Source organism: Triturus cristatus, chromosome 5_1, assembly GCF_964204655.1.
Source record: "Triturus cristatus chromosome 5_1, aTriCri1.1, whole genome shotgun sequence".
Taxonomy (NCBI): Eukaryota; Metazoa; Chordata; class Amphibia; order Caudata; family Salamandridae; genus Triturus; species Triturus cristatus.
The window spans coordinates 180,257,910-180,277,517 of NC_140587.1; the positions used below are offsets into that span (position 1 = coordinate 180,257,910).

At 48.6% G+C, this 19,608-nt stretch overlaps 1 protein-coding gene across 1 annotated transcript in view; it reads right to left on the reverse strand.

Moving 5' to 3' along the window:
* Positions 1–19,608, reverse strand: part of LOC146830602 (lymphocyte antigen 6E-like) — a 139,580-nt gene that overhangs the window by 94,110 nt on the left and 25,862 nt on the right. Inside the window, exon 2 of the mRNA XM_085604791.1 lies at positions 17,966–18,082. Within this exon, the coding sequence (XP_085460917.1) occupies positions 17,966–18,082 (117 nt within the window). The remainder of the gene's footprint in view (positions 1–17,965; positions 18,083–19,608) is intronic.

The following is a 19,608-nucleotide window of genomic DNA, read 5'->3' on the forward strand; positions in this document are numbered from 1 at the left end:
ATCTGTGCGGGAACCTGTGGAAGCTCTTAAAAACAAGGTTATCAATTGGCTCTCCACAAATAGACCCCTCCCTGAAGGAATAAGGAGTGAGGTCCTTATGGTAAGAAGAGTTCCGTGGCTTGGTGGTACTAGGAAATCCATCGCCGGAGACTGTGTCCTGGTCAATTTCAGGGACCCTTTGACTGTTTCTTATATATGTAACTGGCCATACTGTGACAAGGGGACTTCTATCCAAGTGCTACCACTATCATTCTTTTATCTACCTATAAGACAAGATCAGGATGAGGAAGGCTGGGAATTAGCACAGAGAAGAAGGGGTAGATGGGGTAATAGAGAAAGTAGGATCCCCCACCCAACTAGAACACAGCATAATGACTACTTCCCTATTCAGAACAGATACAGTAATCTAGACATGGTAGACTGACTGAGTAAGATGGGGAGTGGGGAGGATAGTGGACACTACGGCCCTAAGGTCACTAAAACTTGCTCACCTATTCCCGGAAAGAAAGTTAACCCCGAGGAGAACTATGCTACTGGTGAGATAGCCATCCGGCTTGCTCCCCCCCAGACATTGTAAGGGAGGCGGAGGTGCCCCAAGATAGTAATACACATATCAACACACCATTGGGGCCGCAACCAAGCAGGGGTCCGCTCTCAAATGCACCAACCGAAAGTGTCACCACCCCTTCACTGAAGCTACTTTCCTGGAATGTGGCGGGTCTACCTAATAAATTGCATTGCCTTGAATGGAATTCATACATTGAGGGCAAAGACATATGCCTGTTCCAGGAAACCTGGAGCGCGTGAAGAGGTGACACACACTGGCTACGCTACATTCTCTATAAATGCGAAATGGGGGGGCAAGGGACGTCCCTCGGGAGGACTTGCAATCTGGGTGGCTACTGATTTGGGATGCAGGGCCGCTCTACTCCCACTCAGCAAGGAGGATATTCTTGTTGTACTGCTGGAATGGCCAAATTCAAACAGGCTTTTGCTGGTAAACGTTTATTCTAGACCAGTAAATATTACGCAAGAATCCTGCACCATCGAGGAGCTCGCGGACGTCCTAAGCGAAATTCCCGATGGTACCCCTTACTTAATCGGAGGCGACTTAAATTGCCACTACGAGCCGCTTCTCGGCTCATTGGATGGTTTAGCCCATGAAGAGGACGCGCTTTGGTCCATACCCCCTTTGGAGGCATCGGACCCAAGAACATGGACACCCTTGGCTGTCCAAATTACATCTTTAACCCTAAAATACGGTGTCCGGGCCTGCAATGGCCGGATAAAATCCGACATTCCACCAAAACATACATACAACAGAGGGGGTAGGGAACCAAGACTGGATTATATTCTTGTTCCTTTGGCCTCCTGGTCACTTATCAGAGACTTTCGGGTATTCCCAGGGGTGGATAGTGACCACGACGCTTTGGAAATGGAATACAACCTCCCTGGTCATGAGGCTAGGAGGGAACAGAGGCCGTCACCTGAGGTGGGATTAGGTTTTACGAACAACAGACGAAGAGTGAAGTGGGAGAGATTATCTTCTAATCCAGAGAAGTTATCCAGGCTTTATGCCCGGGTTATCCCCACACTCTCAAAAGTCCTCGTATTATTAGAACAAGATAGCACCCATGACACCCATAAACTGTGGGGTTTGCTACACGAGGATCTTATTCAAGCAGTGTCTGAAATCCTTTTCTCCACCCCAAAAGGGGCTAACGGAGGTTCCTTTCGTCCCTCCTGGTATAACACCACATGCCGCAAGGCAAAAACTGATCTCTTGGCCGCGATAAAGGAGGGGAAGGGGAGTGATGAGATTTGGGCCAGGAGATCGGCCTATAAGTGCCTGATCGGTCATACAAAAAAAGAATGGGAGCATGACAAATGGAAGAAACTCACAATTGCCCTGGCACGCGGAGATTCCCGTGCATTTTGGCGCTTCGGGAATACAGGAACCGAAATGCTGACCAATGCAATTGAGCCCAATATCTCTGCCACGGTATGGCATAATCACTTCCAGTCTTTATACAGAGCACCCAACGGTGCCCGATCCAACTCCACTCATTTTGACAGGGATGAATTGAAAGGGGTCCCATTCACATTAACTGAGGTCCGAGAGGCCATAGGACGGTTGGCACCAGGCAAGGCACCCGGTTTAGATGGCCTGCCGGGTGATTTATTTAAACATGAACCTGATGTCTGGGCTCCCTATCTACTGATTTTATTCAACTCTATTCTTGGAGGCATGGAGCTGCCAAATACTTGGTTGGGCGCGGAGATTGTCCCAATATTTAAAAAGGGATCACCTCTGCTCCCATCCAATTATAGACCCACCAGTCTTATCGACGTTCCTCAAAAGCTTTTCGGTAGACTGATACTTAATCGCCTTCAAAATTGGATTGATGAACGGGATATATTGAGTCCGTACCAAGCTGGGTTCAGAGAGGGTGTCTCAACTACAGATCAGATCTTTCGTCTTAATCTTTTATATTGGAAGACCGTGCTAATTGAGGGCGGCACCCTGTACACGGTTTTTGTGGATTTACGAGCGGCGTTCGACTTAGTACCAAGGGATAAACTATGGATTGTTTTAACGGACATAGGAGTTCCTGTTGATATTTTATCAATGTTGATGAGATTACACCAGGGCAATTTTGCTAAGGTGAGGTGCGGCAGAGGGGGAGTCCTTTCGGATGGCTTCCCCGTAGACACAGGGGTCAGACAGGGTTGTGTGCTTGCACCTACCCTGTGTTGCCTCTTTGTGGATGGGGTTATTAACCATCTTACTGGGTTAAACAACACTGATGCCCCCAAGCTAAATGTCAGCAGAGTGCCTGCAATTATGTCATTGCAGATGACACCCTGCTGCTTTCTAAATCCCCTATGGGCATACAACGGGTGTTGGATGGGTTTACGAACTTTTGTGAGAAGCGTGGATTGGAAATCAACGCGTCCAAAACTAAGTATATGATTTTCAACCCGCCCCCCTCAACCCGCCCAAACCCCTTGATAGGGTCTGTTATATTAGAGCGGGTCACCACGTTTGATTACTTGGGGGTAACACTCAATCAAACTATGACCTGGGAGTCGCACAGAACCAAGGCAAACATGAAATTGGCGCAGCTAACGGGTGGTATATGCAGGATGCTAACCAGGTCGACTTATAAACCATTTGGCCCACCCCTCCAAATCTATAAAACACAGGCTAGAGGGGCAGTAACCTATGGGGGTGAGATATGGGGGGCATACAGCTGACCAGAAATTACAGATAACTGAGAACAATTTCATAAGACAACTGGCAGCACTGCCATCCAGCACCCCACTTCTCCCTCTAAGATTTGACCTGGGCCTAAGACCAATCACGGAGGAGTTGGGACTCAAACCCTTGACTTTTTGGCGCAAAATCTGGAGCTCGCCGGAGTTAGCTAGTTATAGGGCTGAACTCGTAGAGATCTTGCGCCTATCCAAAGTGTCACAAATACCAAAAGTACACTTTTGAAAGCCTAGGAAGACCGGATTTGTGGCTTAATCCGGAAAATGTATGTTGCAGGATTTCCCGCAAATCTTTAGCAAAGGCTTGTTACGAGCATAAGCTACGGGTCACAACTGAGACCATACGTCAGGGATCTTTATCTAACCACTTCCTTGCTATTAAAGATTCTTATTGTTTAGAGCCCGTCCTTGATGATGTAGGCCCTCCAATAACAAGGAAGCTATACATGCAGTGGCGATATGGTACTCTTCCCCTGAGGGCACACACTGAACACTGGACTAAAATTCATTCTACAGCGCACTGCCCAGCATGTGCACATTTCCGAGAGAATGACCTGCATATTATATTTTTCTGCCCAGCTTATAACATACCTCGGAATTATTGGCTTATCCCACTCCTCAAAAACCTAGGTTTTAGGAATTACTATCCAGCATATAGAATTTTAAAGACAGATTTATCTGCCCCAACTGTATTTGCAGTCGCCAAATTTCTAACAGCAATGTGGTTTACCCGTAATCGCTATATTAAGTTTAATATGATTATATGAACATCTTGATTGATTTTTAATGCAACTGTTTTATGATCTTTTATCCATCTAAATGTAATCTTTTTACTGTATAATTCACAATTGTATATTGCTGTATTCTTTTATGGTCCAAAGTGACCGAAATAAAGATTATGATGATGATGAATAGGAATAAACAAACTTCTTTTCTCCTGTTCTGCATAGAGAAAGAATTATCCACGCAGCAGAACAGTAGGCAGAGGTTACCAGTGCCAAATAAAGGATTTGTCGCCTTTTGCCATGTGGAATGAAGGGGTGAAAAAATAAACAAAACCTTGTTTGCAGCACCCAAACTCCACAGCCAGCAATTTGCAAATAACCCAGAGCAGCACTGCCACTGACTGCCCCAGGCCACAATTGGGTCCTCACGAGAGCGCGTAGTGGTGAAGCGCGTGACGCGTCACCGCTACTTTCTCATCGCGAGGGTCGGACAAAAATGTAGCCCAGGGCCGTCATTGGTAGCGCTGGCGCGCGCTCTACAAGATTGACGGCCCTGGAGGCTGGGACCAACAACAGTCTAGGCTTCAAGCAACAACAGGCGTATACGCGGGCAGAAGTTGCAGAACGTCGTAGTGGCAATGTTGCAGCACTGCAGCAGGCTCGGACGCACTGGCGCACTCAGCACTAAAAACAAGTAGGGCAGGTGCACACAGTGTGCAGCGCGCTGCTCGCACTTTTAAACTGGGCCGCCCGGCCGTGTGCGCCGTTGCGGCCGCAGCGGACTTTATGATGTATTTAGTGACACTGTGTCCCTAAATAAATTATAAAGGCAACCGCAGCCTCAACGGGCCACCAGTGCCGAGCGGCCGCTCTAAAAATAGTGCCGCCTGGGTGGTCCGCCCCCACCGCCCCCCCCCCCCCTCCCCCTAGCTACGCGCCTGGGACTGCCACTCTACTGGACTGATGCTCTGGGAGAACTCTGCTTTCTTGCTGTGCTGACCTTCTGCCTCCTGCCCTTTTGGTCTAGGTGAGAAGGACTGGACCCCCAGATCCAAGGGTGACTCTAAGGGCTAGTTTGCTAGTCTTCTGATCTGAAGTCTCAGGGACATAACAGACTTCTAACGATTCCACTTCTGCACCTTGACTCTGCCATCTGTGAGTCTACTCTGCCAAGTGGTGGCAACCCCAGTCCTGTAAGTGGGTCTAAGGTGCTTGGTCAACTGAACCAATGCATCTTCCCCGCTGAGGAGACAGAACTGGCGTATTGCTGTCATTGCAAGATCTGCACCTGTGCATCTTCGCTACTGCGTGGATCGGAACCGGTGCATCTACCCTGTTACATGGACCAGAACTGGTGCATCGCTGCCTTTACATGGCTCGGAGATTCCGCTCACCCTTCAAAACCACTGCTGCGCGACGCTTTTCACGTCAAGTCCTCGCATCGCTGTCAATGACAGCACTGACTTTGAGCTTAACCTCCACATCGCAGCAACCCACTCATCGGAGTTGACGCATTGCTGCTTTTGCGGGATCAGGACCAGCGCATCACCGCGAAAAGCGTGGGTCAACATCGGCGCATTGCCCTCTGCACTCCGCAGCCACACCGTCGACAGGATCTTCAACGTCAGTGCAACCTGGACCACAGTACTTTTGCTCAGCTGGCGCAATCTAGTACCTGTAGCCGGCACACGCTTCATCTCGGTCAGCCCAAACTTTTGACTTTGTCCCAGTCCATTGCGACCAGATGTCCCTTGTTGGAGCTTAGTGCTTTTTGGCACTGTTTTCGCTTAAAACTTCTACAATCAATATCTGCGGTTCTACTTATTGGACTTTTGTAATTTTGTTCTTGTTTTGTTTATTATTGCTCAACCGGGAGCCCTGTTCTTAGCTTTTATGGACCTTACGTGTGTGTTTGATCGGGTTAACAGGAAGAAACTGTGGGACGTATTTACCCTTTTGGGCCTCGAACCCACCATTGTATGTCTTAGTAATTACACTTTATGCCCATACCACAGCGGCAGTAAGATGGGGCGGGGGACTAACTAAACATTTTAACTGCTCCAGTGGGGTTTGGCATGGCTGCATTTTAGCCCCTTTTTTATTAGCTATTTATATTAATGGGCTAGAAACGGCCCTCTTACAATTACAGTCTGAATGCCCTAGAGTCGTAAGGAAATTTTTGTCAGTCTTATTGGATGCCGACGACGCTGTACTTATGGTGCGCACAGCTCTGGGCTTGCAGTTTTTAATTGATGGGTTTGTTGATTTTATGGACAGACTGGACCTGTCAGTCAACTTTACAAGGTGGTACGTTGTGGAAGTTGGCCCTCGGGTTCTCCGGTCTAAAACTTTTAAAACGGGATCCCAGACTCTTGCAAAGGTCCCGGACTTCCCCTATCTGGGAATTCTATTTGACGAAAAACTAAATTGGAAAACATTGATGAAGGGAAAGTTGAGTGACCTGAATAATTCTATAGGGCTATTGCCAGTTATACTCAGAGACTGGGGGCCCGATTCACAGAACAAACTTAAGACTAAATCCTAAACTTAGTACCATTCTGGTATTCACAGAATGCACTTAGTACTTCTGGTATTCACAGAATGAACTTACTACTTTTGCTATTCACAGAATGAACTTAGTACTTTTGCTATTCACAGAATGGATTTACGACTCCTAAACTTACGTCCGCACTCGGGCCGGAAATTCCGGCCCGGAGGCGGAGCTTCCGGCCCGGAGGCGGAGCTTCCGGGCCGGAGGCGGGGCTTCCGGGCCGGAGGCGGAGCTTCCGGCCCGGAGGTGGGGATTCCGGCCGATTTAGCTATGGCTGAAATCTCCACCTCTGGGCCGGAAGCTCCGCCTCCGGCCCGGAAGCCCTGCCTCCGGGCCGGAAGCTCCGCCTCCGGGCCGGAAGCTCCGCCTCCGGGCCGGAATTTCCGGCCCGAGTGCGGACGTAAGTTTAGGAGTCGTAAATCCATTCTGTGAATAGCAAAAGTACTAAATTCATTCTGTGAATAGCAAAAGTAGTAAGTTCATTCTGTGAATACCAGAAGTACTAGGTGCATTCTGTGAATACCAGAATGGTACTAAGTTTAGGATTTAGTCTTAAGTTTGTTCTGTGAATCGGGCCCTGGGTTTTTGGGCACTAGGTGTGATTTTAAAATTGTATCAGTCTATATGCACCTGAAAGGTTTTTCATGGTAGTGAAGTTTGGGGATATACTTCAGCACTTAAGCTACAGGTGACCCAAAATAAGTTTTTGCGACGAATACTGAAGATGCCTCAAAGCACGCCCTCCTTGTACACGAAGAGCTAGGCATCAGCTTTTTAGCTGACCAGGTAGCAGTTAAGCCTCTGCTGTGTTGGGTAAAGATATGGCCAAGAGAGGATAAGGATCTAAATCACCTGATCATATCAGACTGCTTGTCTCATAAGCATGCTTTTAACGGTTACGGTATGTCAAGGAGCCCCTTTCTGCTCCAAGCAGAAAAGATATTGTTCTTTCACCTGAATCAGCATGACCCCAGGACCTACATGAGGCCCACCCAAGTCCTAACTCCTCAAATTTGAACACGTTTTTATTCGATACAGCATTGAATATTTATATCGTTTATATATTGAATATTCTTTGGGTCATTTATACCTCTTCATATGTTGATGTGTGAGTTTAGTGTTTATGATGGGGAATGATACCGGTATGAGATTGTGAGCCTGTGTATGCTTGAGTTTGTCTGGGACCTTTTATGTATGTATATTGTTATTTGATGCCTTTTGTATTTATTGCAGATAAGCCAATGTATTGAATTTATCCTTTTGAAATTGACTAAATCTAAAAATAAAACATTTACGAATTTGTCTTTGACAATGTATTGAATGTAGTTTTCTGATCTTTCCTTTTGTTGTCTCAGAAGACGATACTCTGTACGTTTTGAAATTTATAGGTAGAGACACTCTTTCATATTCATATTTAATTTGACCCCAGGACCTTAACACGGTAAAATTACTCTTTTTTTAAACACGCCTTAATTTGGGCATTTGCTGGTGTTTTACCCTGACTAGGATTGTGGATACTGCTTGACCAGGGTTCACACATCAGTCAACCAGGAACCCAATTTCTAACAGACTCGAAAACAGTACCAGTCCACTTTGAGGATTGCCAAGAAACTATCCATGAACACACGTCCGCTACAAATGGACAGAACAAGGATGGACCTTAAGCAGTGTTAATAATTGGTGCGTTCCCTGTAATTATAACAATTACGTGCTAGTAATTACAGCTCTGACAGAAGAGGAATAAACACACACTACAAACATTGTCAATAGGTGCAGATCCCAACAAGTTATCCAGAACACAAGCTTTCTTCCCCCCCTCATGAAATTGCTGGCCCCCGTGGAAAGTGAAGGTCACAGGTCAGTCTTCCCCAGGGTGTTTTGTGCCTAGGCCAGAAGGACAGGGTAGGGATAGGGCAAGGTAGGGGAGGGTGTTAGCAAGAGTTATAAAGGTGTCAGGATAGGAACATCCGTCCTCTTCTTGAAAATTTAGGCTGTAGGATAGAACAATGTGATTACATTGCAGGGGCCTACCTTCTCTTTGTGCGATGAGTGCAAGAGGCGGTCATGGCTGCGTCGGACAAAGATGCGGTCCGGGTGGCCTTAATTACTTTAGGCCAAGCAGGCAGGGTGAACCTGCTGCTGCCGGGCATCCTCAACCAGGCCTGGGTGGGCATGCAACGCCCGATGCGCTCCGGGTCGGGCAGGGTTGCAACAGTGGTGGCAGCTTGTCTTCCCGAGCCACCACTAGTATCAAAGCAGTATCAAAGATTACGGGAGGCCGCAGTCAGGGCAGCAATTCAGATGTTGGGGGAGCGGGCCATAAGACCTTTCAGGGAGGCCCCCCCCCCCCCCCCGGGAGTGGTGCAGCACGGAGAGCAGGGCCACAGGGCCCAATACTCAAAAAATCTAATTGGGCCATGCCTGGGACAGGAATGGGATGGGGCGGCTGGGGAGAGGCCCCCTCTAAGACACCAGGGTGGGGGGACAGGGAGCCCCACGGGGATGGGGAGGCCCCCAAAGTCCTGCAGTTCAGCCAATGGCAGGGGATGGATTTGGAGGCAAGGATAAGAGAGCACCACCTCCTTATCCAGCAAACAGAGGAGAGGTGGGCTCGCATGTGTGAGGCCAGGGAGAGGGTGGCAGCCATCCCAACAACGATGAGAGCCCCCATACCTATGGAAACTCAGGGAAACACAGGCTTGGTAGGCGGGCCGGGGAGCAGAGGGCAATGGGTGCGAGTCCCAGAAGAGCAAGCCAGGCAGGAAGTGAAGAGGACAGCCAGCACGGGTGAATGGCCCAGTGGTGCAGGGGACTCCCCAGGTTGGAGCAGCCTGGTGAGGGAGGGGGGGGGAGCAAGACCGGCGAGTGAGGCTGGTAAAAAGGTGGTGATGCCAGCTGGGTGCAAGACGGGCAGGGTGGTCTGCGGCAGCCTGCCCTCCAACAAGGGCACATTTACAAGGATCAGGGGTTAAAGACAGCCCGTCATGGAATGAAGCATCTGTGCAGTGATAGAAAGGAGTGATGCAGGAGTCTGTGTGTGGTGCACTTGAAGGAGACACTGATCTGGTACTGGATTATGAGAATGAGAGTGACGAATGGGAGGAAAGCGAATTGCATAGTGATGAAGAGGAGGCTGTGGGGTGACCAAGGGCAGTGGCACACACAAAGGGAGCTGTTGTTTCGCAAATGGCAGGTGTGGCCAAGGTGCGGGTAAGGGGAATGCCAAGCCCGCGGGGCAACTGAGCAGTGGTAGTCGACGCAAGGTCAGAGCCGTCGGCAGTGACATGCTGCCAGGTAAAGGCGAGTGGAGAATGGCATGGGAAGTGAGGGAGGAGGGTCATAAGTGGTAAGTCTGTAGGTCAGTTGGGGTGAGTGATGGGCTGGTGGGGTAACCAAGGACTGCGATGGTGGGAGCAATAGCAGTGCCTGAAGAAGGCAAGAAGGGCACAGTGGTAAGCAGCTGGTAGGTACCAGAGTCCAGACGGATGGTACGGTGGGAGCAGAAAGGAAAGACAAAAAGGCAGAGGACAAGCATAACAAGAAGTTGCCCTAAAAGGGCCTGGCAATGCCGTTAGGGTCTCATTTATCAGAAAAGACTAAAAATAGGATTTGGAAACATGAATATGTTGACTGTTGGACTTGGCCCTTTTTGCAGGGTCATCCCTGAACTTTTTGCCTTCCTCCTATATTTTTTCTGACCTGTTGTTGGCTGTTTTATGACTCTGGGCACTTTACCACTGCTGATCAGTGCTAAAGTGCATATGGTCTCCCTATTGTAAATTATTGTACGAATTTGTGATTCCATGATTTGCTGGTTTGGTTTACCTGTCAGACCCTAGTACAGTGCACCAGGAGTGCCCAGGGCTTGTAATCCAAATACTGCTGGTGGGCTTGCAGCACTGGTTGTGCCACCCACAGAAGCAGCCTGTAAACATGTGTCTAAGGTCTGCCATTGCAGAGCCTGCGTGCAGTCTGGTACTGTCATGCTGACTGGGCAAGTGCACCCACTTGCCAGTCCCTAAACCTTCCCTTTTCTTCATATCAGACACCCCTATGGTAGGCCCAAGGGCAGGATGCATTGTAAGGACAAGGTAGAACATGCCCTGGTGTGTGTGGCATGTTCTAATAGTGAATTACAGCCATTTTTGTTTTTCACTATTGCAAGGCTATCTGTTCTCCATAGGCCAGAATGGGCAGTTTGGTTATTACATCTTATAATCCTAACTGACTCAGGGAATGTGGTAGAAATTCGAATTTAGTATGCCTGAACTCAGAATGATAAAATAAACCTTTTAGTGAAGTTGGTTTTAACATTCTGTGTTTGAAAATGCCACTTTTAGAAAGTAGGTATTTTCTTGTCTAACCCTTCAAACCTGCCTCCGCTAGGCTGTGTATTCCTTTGTCTAGAGTTTGAGTGACAGGGCTGGGGAATTCCAGGAGACAGGGTGAGGTGTCCCAGTGGTGAATAGAGAGATCTGCACACGGATGGGTGGGAGGAGTTTCGCCTGGGACCTGAATAGGGCTGTGCCTGCCTTCCACAATGCTGGCTCCACCTCCTGGGGAGCGGCTGATGTCTCTGCCCTGCACAGTGAATGAAGAGAAGGAATCCTGTCAACAAAGTGCTCCAGGGCTGTACTTGCCATCCACAATGCTGGCTCCACCTCCTGTGGGGTGTCTAATGTTTCTGCCCTGCGCTGTGAAAGGAAAGGAGAAGTCTGGTAAACAGAGTGCTCAGGAACTGGTTTGGACTGGGCAAAGGCCCCTCTGCCTTCAGAGGACAAAGGATTTCTGGGTATAAATATTGGGACCCTGATCCCAAGAATTTAGATCACTTTGGGAAAACAAGAAGAACCTCTGCTGAGGGAGGAACCAGAAGAAGCTGAGGAGTAAACTATCCCTGAACCTGGGGGATTGGCCTGCAGTGGTTGCCTTACTGCCAAAGAGAGGAGAAAGGAACTTTGGGGCATACTATCAAGCACGGCGTTAAAATTATCGCCGCTTTAGTGGCAGAAAACTGCCGATAAAGCGGCGATAATGGGCTTGATAATATGCCGCCGAGAAATCCAATAGAAGCCCAAGTTCACACCAGAACATGGGCTTCTATTGGAATTCTCTGCGGCATATTATCAAGCCCATTATCGCCGCTTTAGCAGCAGTTTTCTGCCGCTAAAGCGGCGATAATTTTAACGCCGTTTCTAGATAATATGCCTCTTTGTGTGTACTTTTGCTCAACTTCTGAAGGATCTCCAAGGGCTTGGAAAAGCACTTGCCTCCTGCTGAAGTCTCAGGAACAACAGACTTCACCCCCCAGCTCCCCAGAGTTCTTTGGAAGTGCCTGCTGCTGTTGTTAGGTCTTCTGAGGGACTGCATGTCGCAAGGAGCTCGAAGCGCGACTCAAGAAGGAGAAGCGTGCCGCAGTCGGAGCTGTTGTCGTCGTATCTCGTAAAGTGTGTCGCAGCTGCAGCATCGCATCGAGCGGAAGCGTCTCGCATCATCCCGGAAGTGTCTTGCAACGCCGAAGAAGGTTGTCGCCATCGCAGCCATCGTAGCTGACGCATTGCACCGCATCAAGAGAAGAGTCTCGCATCGAGGAAGAAGCGTGTCGCCATCGCAGCCATCGTAGATGTCGCATTGCACCACATCAAGAAAAGCGCCTCGCATCCACGGAGAAGCGTGCCGCCGTCGGAGCTGCTGTTGTCGCATCGCGTAAAGGGGTGTCGCCGCTGCAACATCGCATCGAGCGGAAGCGTCTCGCAAACGTCGGAGAAGAGTGTCGCTGCCAAGGCCGCTGTTGTCGAATCGCGTAAAGGGTGTCGCCGCTGCAGCTGAAGCGTCGAGTCTTCTCGCAACATCGGAGAAGCATACCGCATCTGGAAGATCTTCACTTAAGAAAACTAAGCAAAATTCTACCATCTAAAGTAACAGTATCGCGTATTTTTGTCGTTTAATGGTCTTGTGGTAAATCTATATAAAGAATACTTATTTTTTATATAAAACCTGTGTCGTGTCCATTTGTAGTGTTGTCACTGGGTTACTGTATGTGTTCACAAATGCTTTACACACTGGGTGAGCAGGGGTTATTTTAGGAGTGTACCCCCTTACCCTGACTAGAGAAGAGGGTCCCTATTTGTCACAAGTGCATACCTGTGTCAACTAGAGACCCTCAAGTCTAACATTGACATTTTAGACATTTTCAAAATCCTGCATATAAGCCATAGAGAGATCTAAGGAAGAGGAGTGGGAATTGACCAGGAGGTCTATGGTGCCCATCAACATCAAAAATTGGACTTCTGCCTTCTTGATTTATGCTAGCATCTACTGCAAGCGTCATTTAGATAGGGCAATTACCTTGCTGAAATATATGGATATTATTCGCAAGGCATTGATGCATTTTGGGGGTTATGCCTGGTTGAGCTATGATGAGGAATTTAGGGCGAGGGTCCACATTAATCCAGACAAACCATGGAGGGAAGTGTATTCAGAACCCTGGATGCAGTGGATTTCGCCCACCCAATCCTTGGCATCCACCCACACAACTAGTGGCCTGCCTGTAACTTATCGGCCTTTTCAGTCACATCCCGCTCCACAAGGGATGGGGGTGATATACACAAAAAACGACAGGACCCATTACAGGGGTTTGTCGAGGTTTATGCTCCAGGCATACCTGCAAGTTCAAACACGAATGCTCCAAGTGGTGGGGACGCCACCCTATTACACAGTGCTTCACTTTGCCACCCCGCAGAACAATGGAAGGCCTCTAGAGGCTGGGGGCAGTCTGGAGGGAAGGGCCTCTGCCCCAGTTAGAATTGAGGTGCTGGGTCTATGGCTCTCGATATACCCTGACAAAGAGGCGGCATTGCTGTTACAGTGGGGTACCAGGGACTGAGGGGGCGCAGATGGGTAGACAATTTGAAATCAGCAAAGGAACTTGCACAAGTAGTGGCAACAAAGCTAGAGAAAGAAGTGGCAGAGGGCAGGATCGCTGGTCCGTTTTTCACATGGCCACTGGCAGATTTGATAATCTCACCTCTGGGGGTGGTGCCCAAAAAAGAGCCCAGGGGGGTCGGTCAATGACTTTATTGCTGAGGAAGATTCCAGGGTATTGTATGCTTCAGTGGATGATGCAATCCACCTGGAGCGATTGTTCGGGCGGGGAGTTGAAATGGTGAAATGCGATTTCAAGTCCACTTTCCGCTTTCTCCCTCTTCACCCGGTGGATTTACATCAACTCAGGATGCAATTTGGGGGTGCCATCTACGTGGACAAGGTATGGGCGATGGGTTGCAACATTTCTTGTGCATTATTTGAGCTATTCAGCACATTTCTAAAGTGGATCTTCACTAAAAGCAGCGGACACCATGGAGTCTCACACTACCTTGACGACTTCTTGTTTGTGGGGAGAGGAGAGTCTGATGACTGCCATCATGCGCTACATGGATTTGAGGCCTTAACAAAGGAGTTTGGGTGCCTTTGGCACTTGAGAAGACGGCCGGTCCTAGTTGGGGATTGTACTTGACTCAGTGCATTGGGTGGCATGCTTGCCAAAGGGGAAGGTGGATGAAACCCAGGCTTTTCTGCTGCATGTGGTGGGTGAGCAAAAGATTGAATTATGAGCTGGGCAGAATTTGCTGGGTTTCCTGAACTTTACATGCAGAGTGGTGAGAGCAGGAAGGACTTTTTGCAGGCGTCTTGGCATGGCCATATCAGGGGTGGTGATGCTGCACCACAGAGTGTGAATGTCTTTGTGGGTCAGGGCAGATTTGTGTGTGTGGCAGACATTTCTTGACAAGTTCAAGCGGTTGTCTCTGGAGCTTGTGGAGGAGAACATGATCTGACAAGTTCAGACATTCTTGGATGTTGCAGGAGCCTCTAGTTTTGTCCAGTTTTGGGATGGGAAATGTTGTGTGGAGAAATAGCCGCCACATTGGTTGAATCAGGGCTAGAGCATTGCTTTTTTGGAGTTTTTCCAGCTGCTCGTGGCTTTGGTGATTTGGGGATCAGAGATAAAAGAACAGAACGGTGCTACTCCATGTTGACAATATGACTGTGGTGGAATTGGTGAACAGGCAGAGGGCAAAGGATAGGAGGGTGTTATGACTTTTGCAGAGGTTCATGCTGCTGTGCTTGCCACCTAACTTGGTTTTCAGGGCAAAGCACGTACCAAGGGACAGCAATGATATAGCTGATTCCTTGTCTCATTCGCAGTGGCATCACTTCTGTGGGCTGGTGCCAAGAGCAGAGGAGCTCAAGACGGAGCTGCTGGAGGACTTCTGGGCCTGAGGGAAATGAGAGTTATCGGTATGGTCGAGAAGTCACTGGTCGAAGCTACCAGAAATAGCTACTGGTTGGCATGGACCAAGTTTGAGGAATTCTTTGGCCGGTTTTCAGAAGTAATATGCCTTAAGCAACGGGACATAGAACAGGGAGTTTTGAGTTTTGTTCTTAGTTGCATTGATAAAGATTTGTCACATATGACTATTGCTCGAAAATTAGCCGGGATTTCCTTTTACGGTAGCTGTTTTTGGGTTTTGACCCAGCACAACATGAGATTTTTAGCAAAATGTTGAAGCAGTGGGGCAGGGAACGGGGTGGGGTTGGGAGTGGAGCACCACGGAAAGCTACTAGGTTTGAATTGTTACAAGAGCTGTTGGGGGCTTTGCCTTTATGTTGTTATGATTCTTTCGAGGTGGCGTTTCTTTTTAGACTTTACATGAGTTGGATGTTTTTGGGGGCCTTTCGGGTCTCATAACTGTTGGGGACGGCACATCAAGGGGGGATGTTATATGAGGAGGTGCGCTTAGACCAGGGAAGGCTGGACATTCGGCTGAGTCGATCTAAAGCAGATCCGGTGGGAAGGGTTCACTGGGTATGGCTGGCGGAGAGTGGGTGTAGTGAGGTGTACCCCATCCAGGAATGGAAGAGTTTTCTTTTGTTGCCTAGAAGGCAAGGATTTTTTGTCATACAACGGGCAGTACGGTGACCGCTTTCCAGCTATTCGTGGTTTTATGTATGGCATTGAACAAGCTAGGCTAGTTTTGGACGCGATTGGGGTGTTCTTGGGGAAGAATTCGCCAGATTGCTAGATGGAAGTCGAGAAGCTGCGAGCGATATGTGCGGAAGTGAGGGGGGAATCAAGCAGCCGGAGGAGATAGTGGGGTGCAGTGGGGAGCTTTTCTTGAGCTAATCATTTCTTTTTCTACTGCAGGGTGCATGAGAGGGCCGGGAACCAAGATGGTTACATGGATTATGGGACATTCCTTTGTGCATTGGGCAGCAAAGTATGCACATCAACAGGTGTATGGTCGTAACCTGGGACTGAGGAGCAGCCACCATGAGGTGCATTCGTGGGAGACAGGAGGGATGAGATGGGGTGCACTGCTATCATGACTGACAAAGTTGGTTCAGCAGACGGGTTGCCCGGACATGCTCTTGTTCCATCTGGTGGAAAACTACTTGGTGCGGCTGTCCGGACTGACACTATTACAGCACATGCAAAGGTATTTGGAGGCAGACAAGCGGAATTTCTCAGGAACTTGCGTTGTGTGGACTGAGTCTGTGCCCCGAAGAGTCTGGAGGGGGGCCGTTAAGCATGGGGCAATTGATAAAGCTCGTCGGAAGTTGATCAGGGCCATGAGAGTTTTCTGCCAAGCAATGGATATCAAAGTGATTGCTCACGTGAGGATTAAAGAGGAGGAGTCTGGTCTTTTCAGGGATGACGATGTGCACCTTTCGCGAATGGGGAACATATATTATATGATGGAATTGCGCGATGCGGTGAGCAAGTTGTGGAATGAGTCAATTTGGTGCTGCAGGTCTTATTGCTGAGAGGCGAAAGGTGCACGGGTTTTGTATTACTGGTGGGGCAGGTAACCGCCCTGCAAGGGTTTCCTGGTTGACGGTACTTTGGAGGGGTGGTGAGTCACATACGGGCAGATACACCCCTCGGGGGGGGGGAGGGAAGGGTGCACAGGTGACTGATGGCACTGTCGAGATGCAAGGAGGACTGAAGGAACTTCAAGGTAGGATGTTCAGAGGGCAAGTGAAAGAGAAATTTGGTATATGGAATGAGGTCAGCGAGTGATAGGGGGATGAGTGAAGTGATTGAGATGTTGAGTTGCGAATGAAATAGTAAGGTCTGATTTCAGGATTTATAGTTGAATTTAGTTAAAGTTTTAAAAGTTTGTTAGTTTGTTTGCAACCTTGTCCTAATAAATGGCATTTTACTCTTTACAACAGCGTAAAGTGTGGTTACTGCACGAAGACAATGTCTTTGCAATCAATACGCATTCACAAATCAGCACACAAAAAAAAGATACCTTAATTTCATGATTCAGGTTGGAACCAGTTCCTTTTCACAACACAGGCAAGTTGTGCCTGACAGGGTCAATGTGCTGGCTCTATGCTTGAAACACTCCTCCTGTTTAAACATACACGAGTTGAGCATGGAATAAAAAAAATCACACACGTCATTCGGGGGCAGACTGGAAATTCGGCCTTGTGTGAAACTTGTATTGCACAGTTATGCCAAGGGGTGCAGAGACCTCACGTGCCCCAAAATCCTCAGGGCTCTTTGGATTCGTGGACTGAGAGCTAAAAACAATCATTTTGAAATCAGGACAGTTGTGAACTTTTAATGACACGTTGTATTTTTATTTTGCAAAGTATAGTAAGAGACTGCATGCATTTGTGTTTGCTGCGGGCAACGTTTGTGGCAGTATCTGGGAAATCAACAGTAAAAACCGGCCCACCTGGCCATAAAACCGACCCACACATTGCCTTAAAACAGGACCACACATTAATTTGACAGACCAGACCCTTGAGCTCTGGCTGATTGTCCATTCAGACCAAACCCATTAGAACTGGCTGATCTCCAATCAGACCTAACCCATGAGAACTGGCTGATCGTCCACGTCCAATCAGAGAACTGGCTGATTGTCCAATCAGACCTAACCCAGGAGAACTCGCTGATTGTCCAACCAGACCAGACCCTTGAGCTCTGGCTGATTGTCCAATCAGACCAGACCCTTGAGATCTGGCTGTGGAATCCTCTGAGGGCAGGAAAGCCGATATGCCCGCTTAGTAGTTTTCATCTTCCTTTCTTTAAAATTTCGTAAAAACACATTGAACTTTCACATTACAGAGTAGTGACATGGCGTAAAACATTAACGGATAAACGCGTTCTAATCTCATCTTTTTAGTTTGACCAAACGTTGTGATCCTGGGCAACACTTTTCAAGAGCATCAACCCCAATGTCTTCACAAATTGGAGCGCTTCGAAACTGGACAGACGTTGTTACCTAAACATTTAAAATGGTACCCGCAGAGCACAGGACCAAGGCGGAAGTGCACCTGACATGCAGCGATTCACACGGAAAACCCGAGTAATAACATCTCAGTAGGAGCCGGTACTTACCCAGAAAATTAAAAACATCTGTTTGACAGGTGGTGACGTTTGTGGAGCAGTTGGTGGGGGTCTGACATTCGCTGTTCTTACTCTGGTATTTGCATGTGTAGCACTGGAAGGAATGCACTGGAAAGAACACAAAAACATTCATCAAAAGAGACAAGAAACTTTACTTTTCATACACACGCAACCCAGAACTTTGCCAAAATAATAATTTGATAGCTACCTTCACAGACCTTTACCATATACCAGGGCGTCCAAGGGGGCTTCAAGAGGTTCAGATACACACATCATTTTCAGACTCCACAAACACCTTCCTATGCACGGGTCACTAGACTACAACGTGGCTCAGCCGCCTCCTACACAATGCATATGGCACATTGATTTCTAAGGGTTCGTTCAATAAATTTCACTCAATGTGATGATAGAACCTAAGGCACTAAACTGGAACAACCATGCATATATTTCAATGTACCTTCCACTCGCCGGGCCTTTAAACATATCGCAGGCCTTCTCTCGCCATACTCCCCTACCATCACTCTCCCCTCTCCACCTTCTCATCCCTCCTCTCAGCATACCTCAGTACACTATACCTACCCTCGCCATCTCTTCTCTCACCCTATCATTCTCCAGCCCTCTTCTCACCATATGCCCCATCCCCCATTCACTTTCCCTCCCTCAGTTCTCTTCTCACCATAGGCCCTCATCCCTCCTCTCACTATTCCTCCCTCAGCCCTCTTCTCACCATGCGCCTCCATCCCTCCGTTCACTATCCCTCACTCAGCCCACTTCTCACCACACGCCTCCATCCCTCCATTCAATATCCCTCCCTCATCCCTCTTCACACCATACGCCCCATCCCTCCATTCAATATCCCTCTCTCAGCCCTCTTCTCACCATACGCCTCCTTTCACAATCCCTCCCTCAGCGCTCTTATCACCATACACCCACTATCCCTCCATTCACTATCCCTCCCTTAGCCCTCTTCACACCGTACGCCACATCCCTCCATTCATTATCCTTCCCACAGCCCTCTTCTCACCACACGCCCCCATCCCTCCATTCACTATCCATCCCTCAGCCCTCTTCACACCATATGCCCCCATCCCCTCATTGACTATCCCTCTCTCAGTCCACTTCTCACCATGGGCCTCCATCCCTCCATTCACTGTCCCTCCCTCAGCCCTCTTCACATCATACGCCCCATCCCTCCATTCACTATCCCTCCCTCAGCCCTCTTCACACCATAAACCCCCATCCCTCCATTCAATATCCCTCCCTCAGCCCTCTTCTCACCATACGCCTCCATCCCTCCATTCACTATCCCTCCCTCAGCCCTCTTCACACCATACGCCCCATCCCTCCATTCACTATCCCTCCTTCAGCCCTCTTTCACCATACACCCACTATCCCTCCATTCACTATCCCTCCCTCAGCCCTATTCACACCGCATACCCCATCCCTCCATTCACTATCCTTCCTTCAGCCCTCTTCTCACCACACGCCCCATCCCTCTGTTCACTATACCTCCCCCAGCCCTCTTCTCACCATATGCCCCTCATCCCTCCATTCACTATCCCTCCCTCAGCTCTCTTCTCACCATAAACCCATCATCCCTTCATTCACTATCCCTTCGCTCAGTCCTCTTCTCA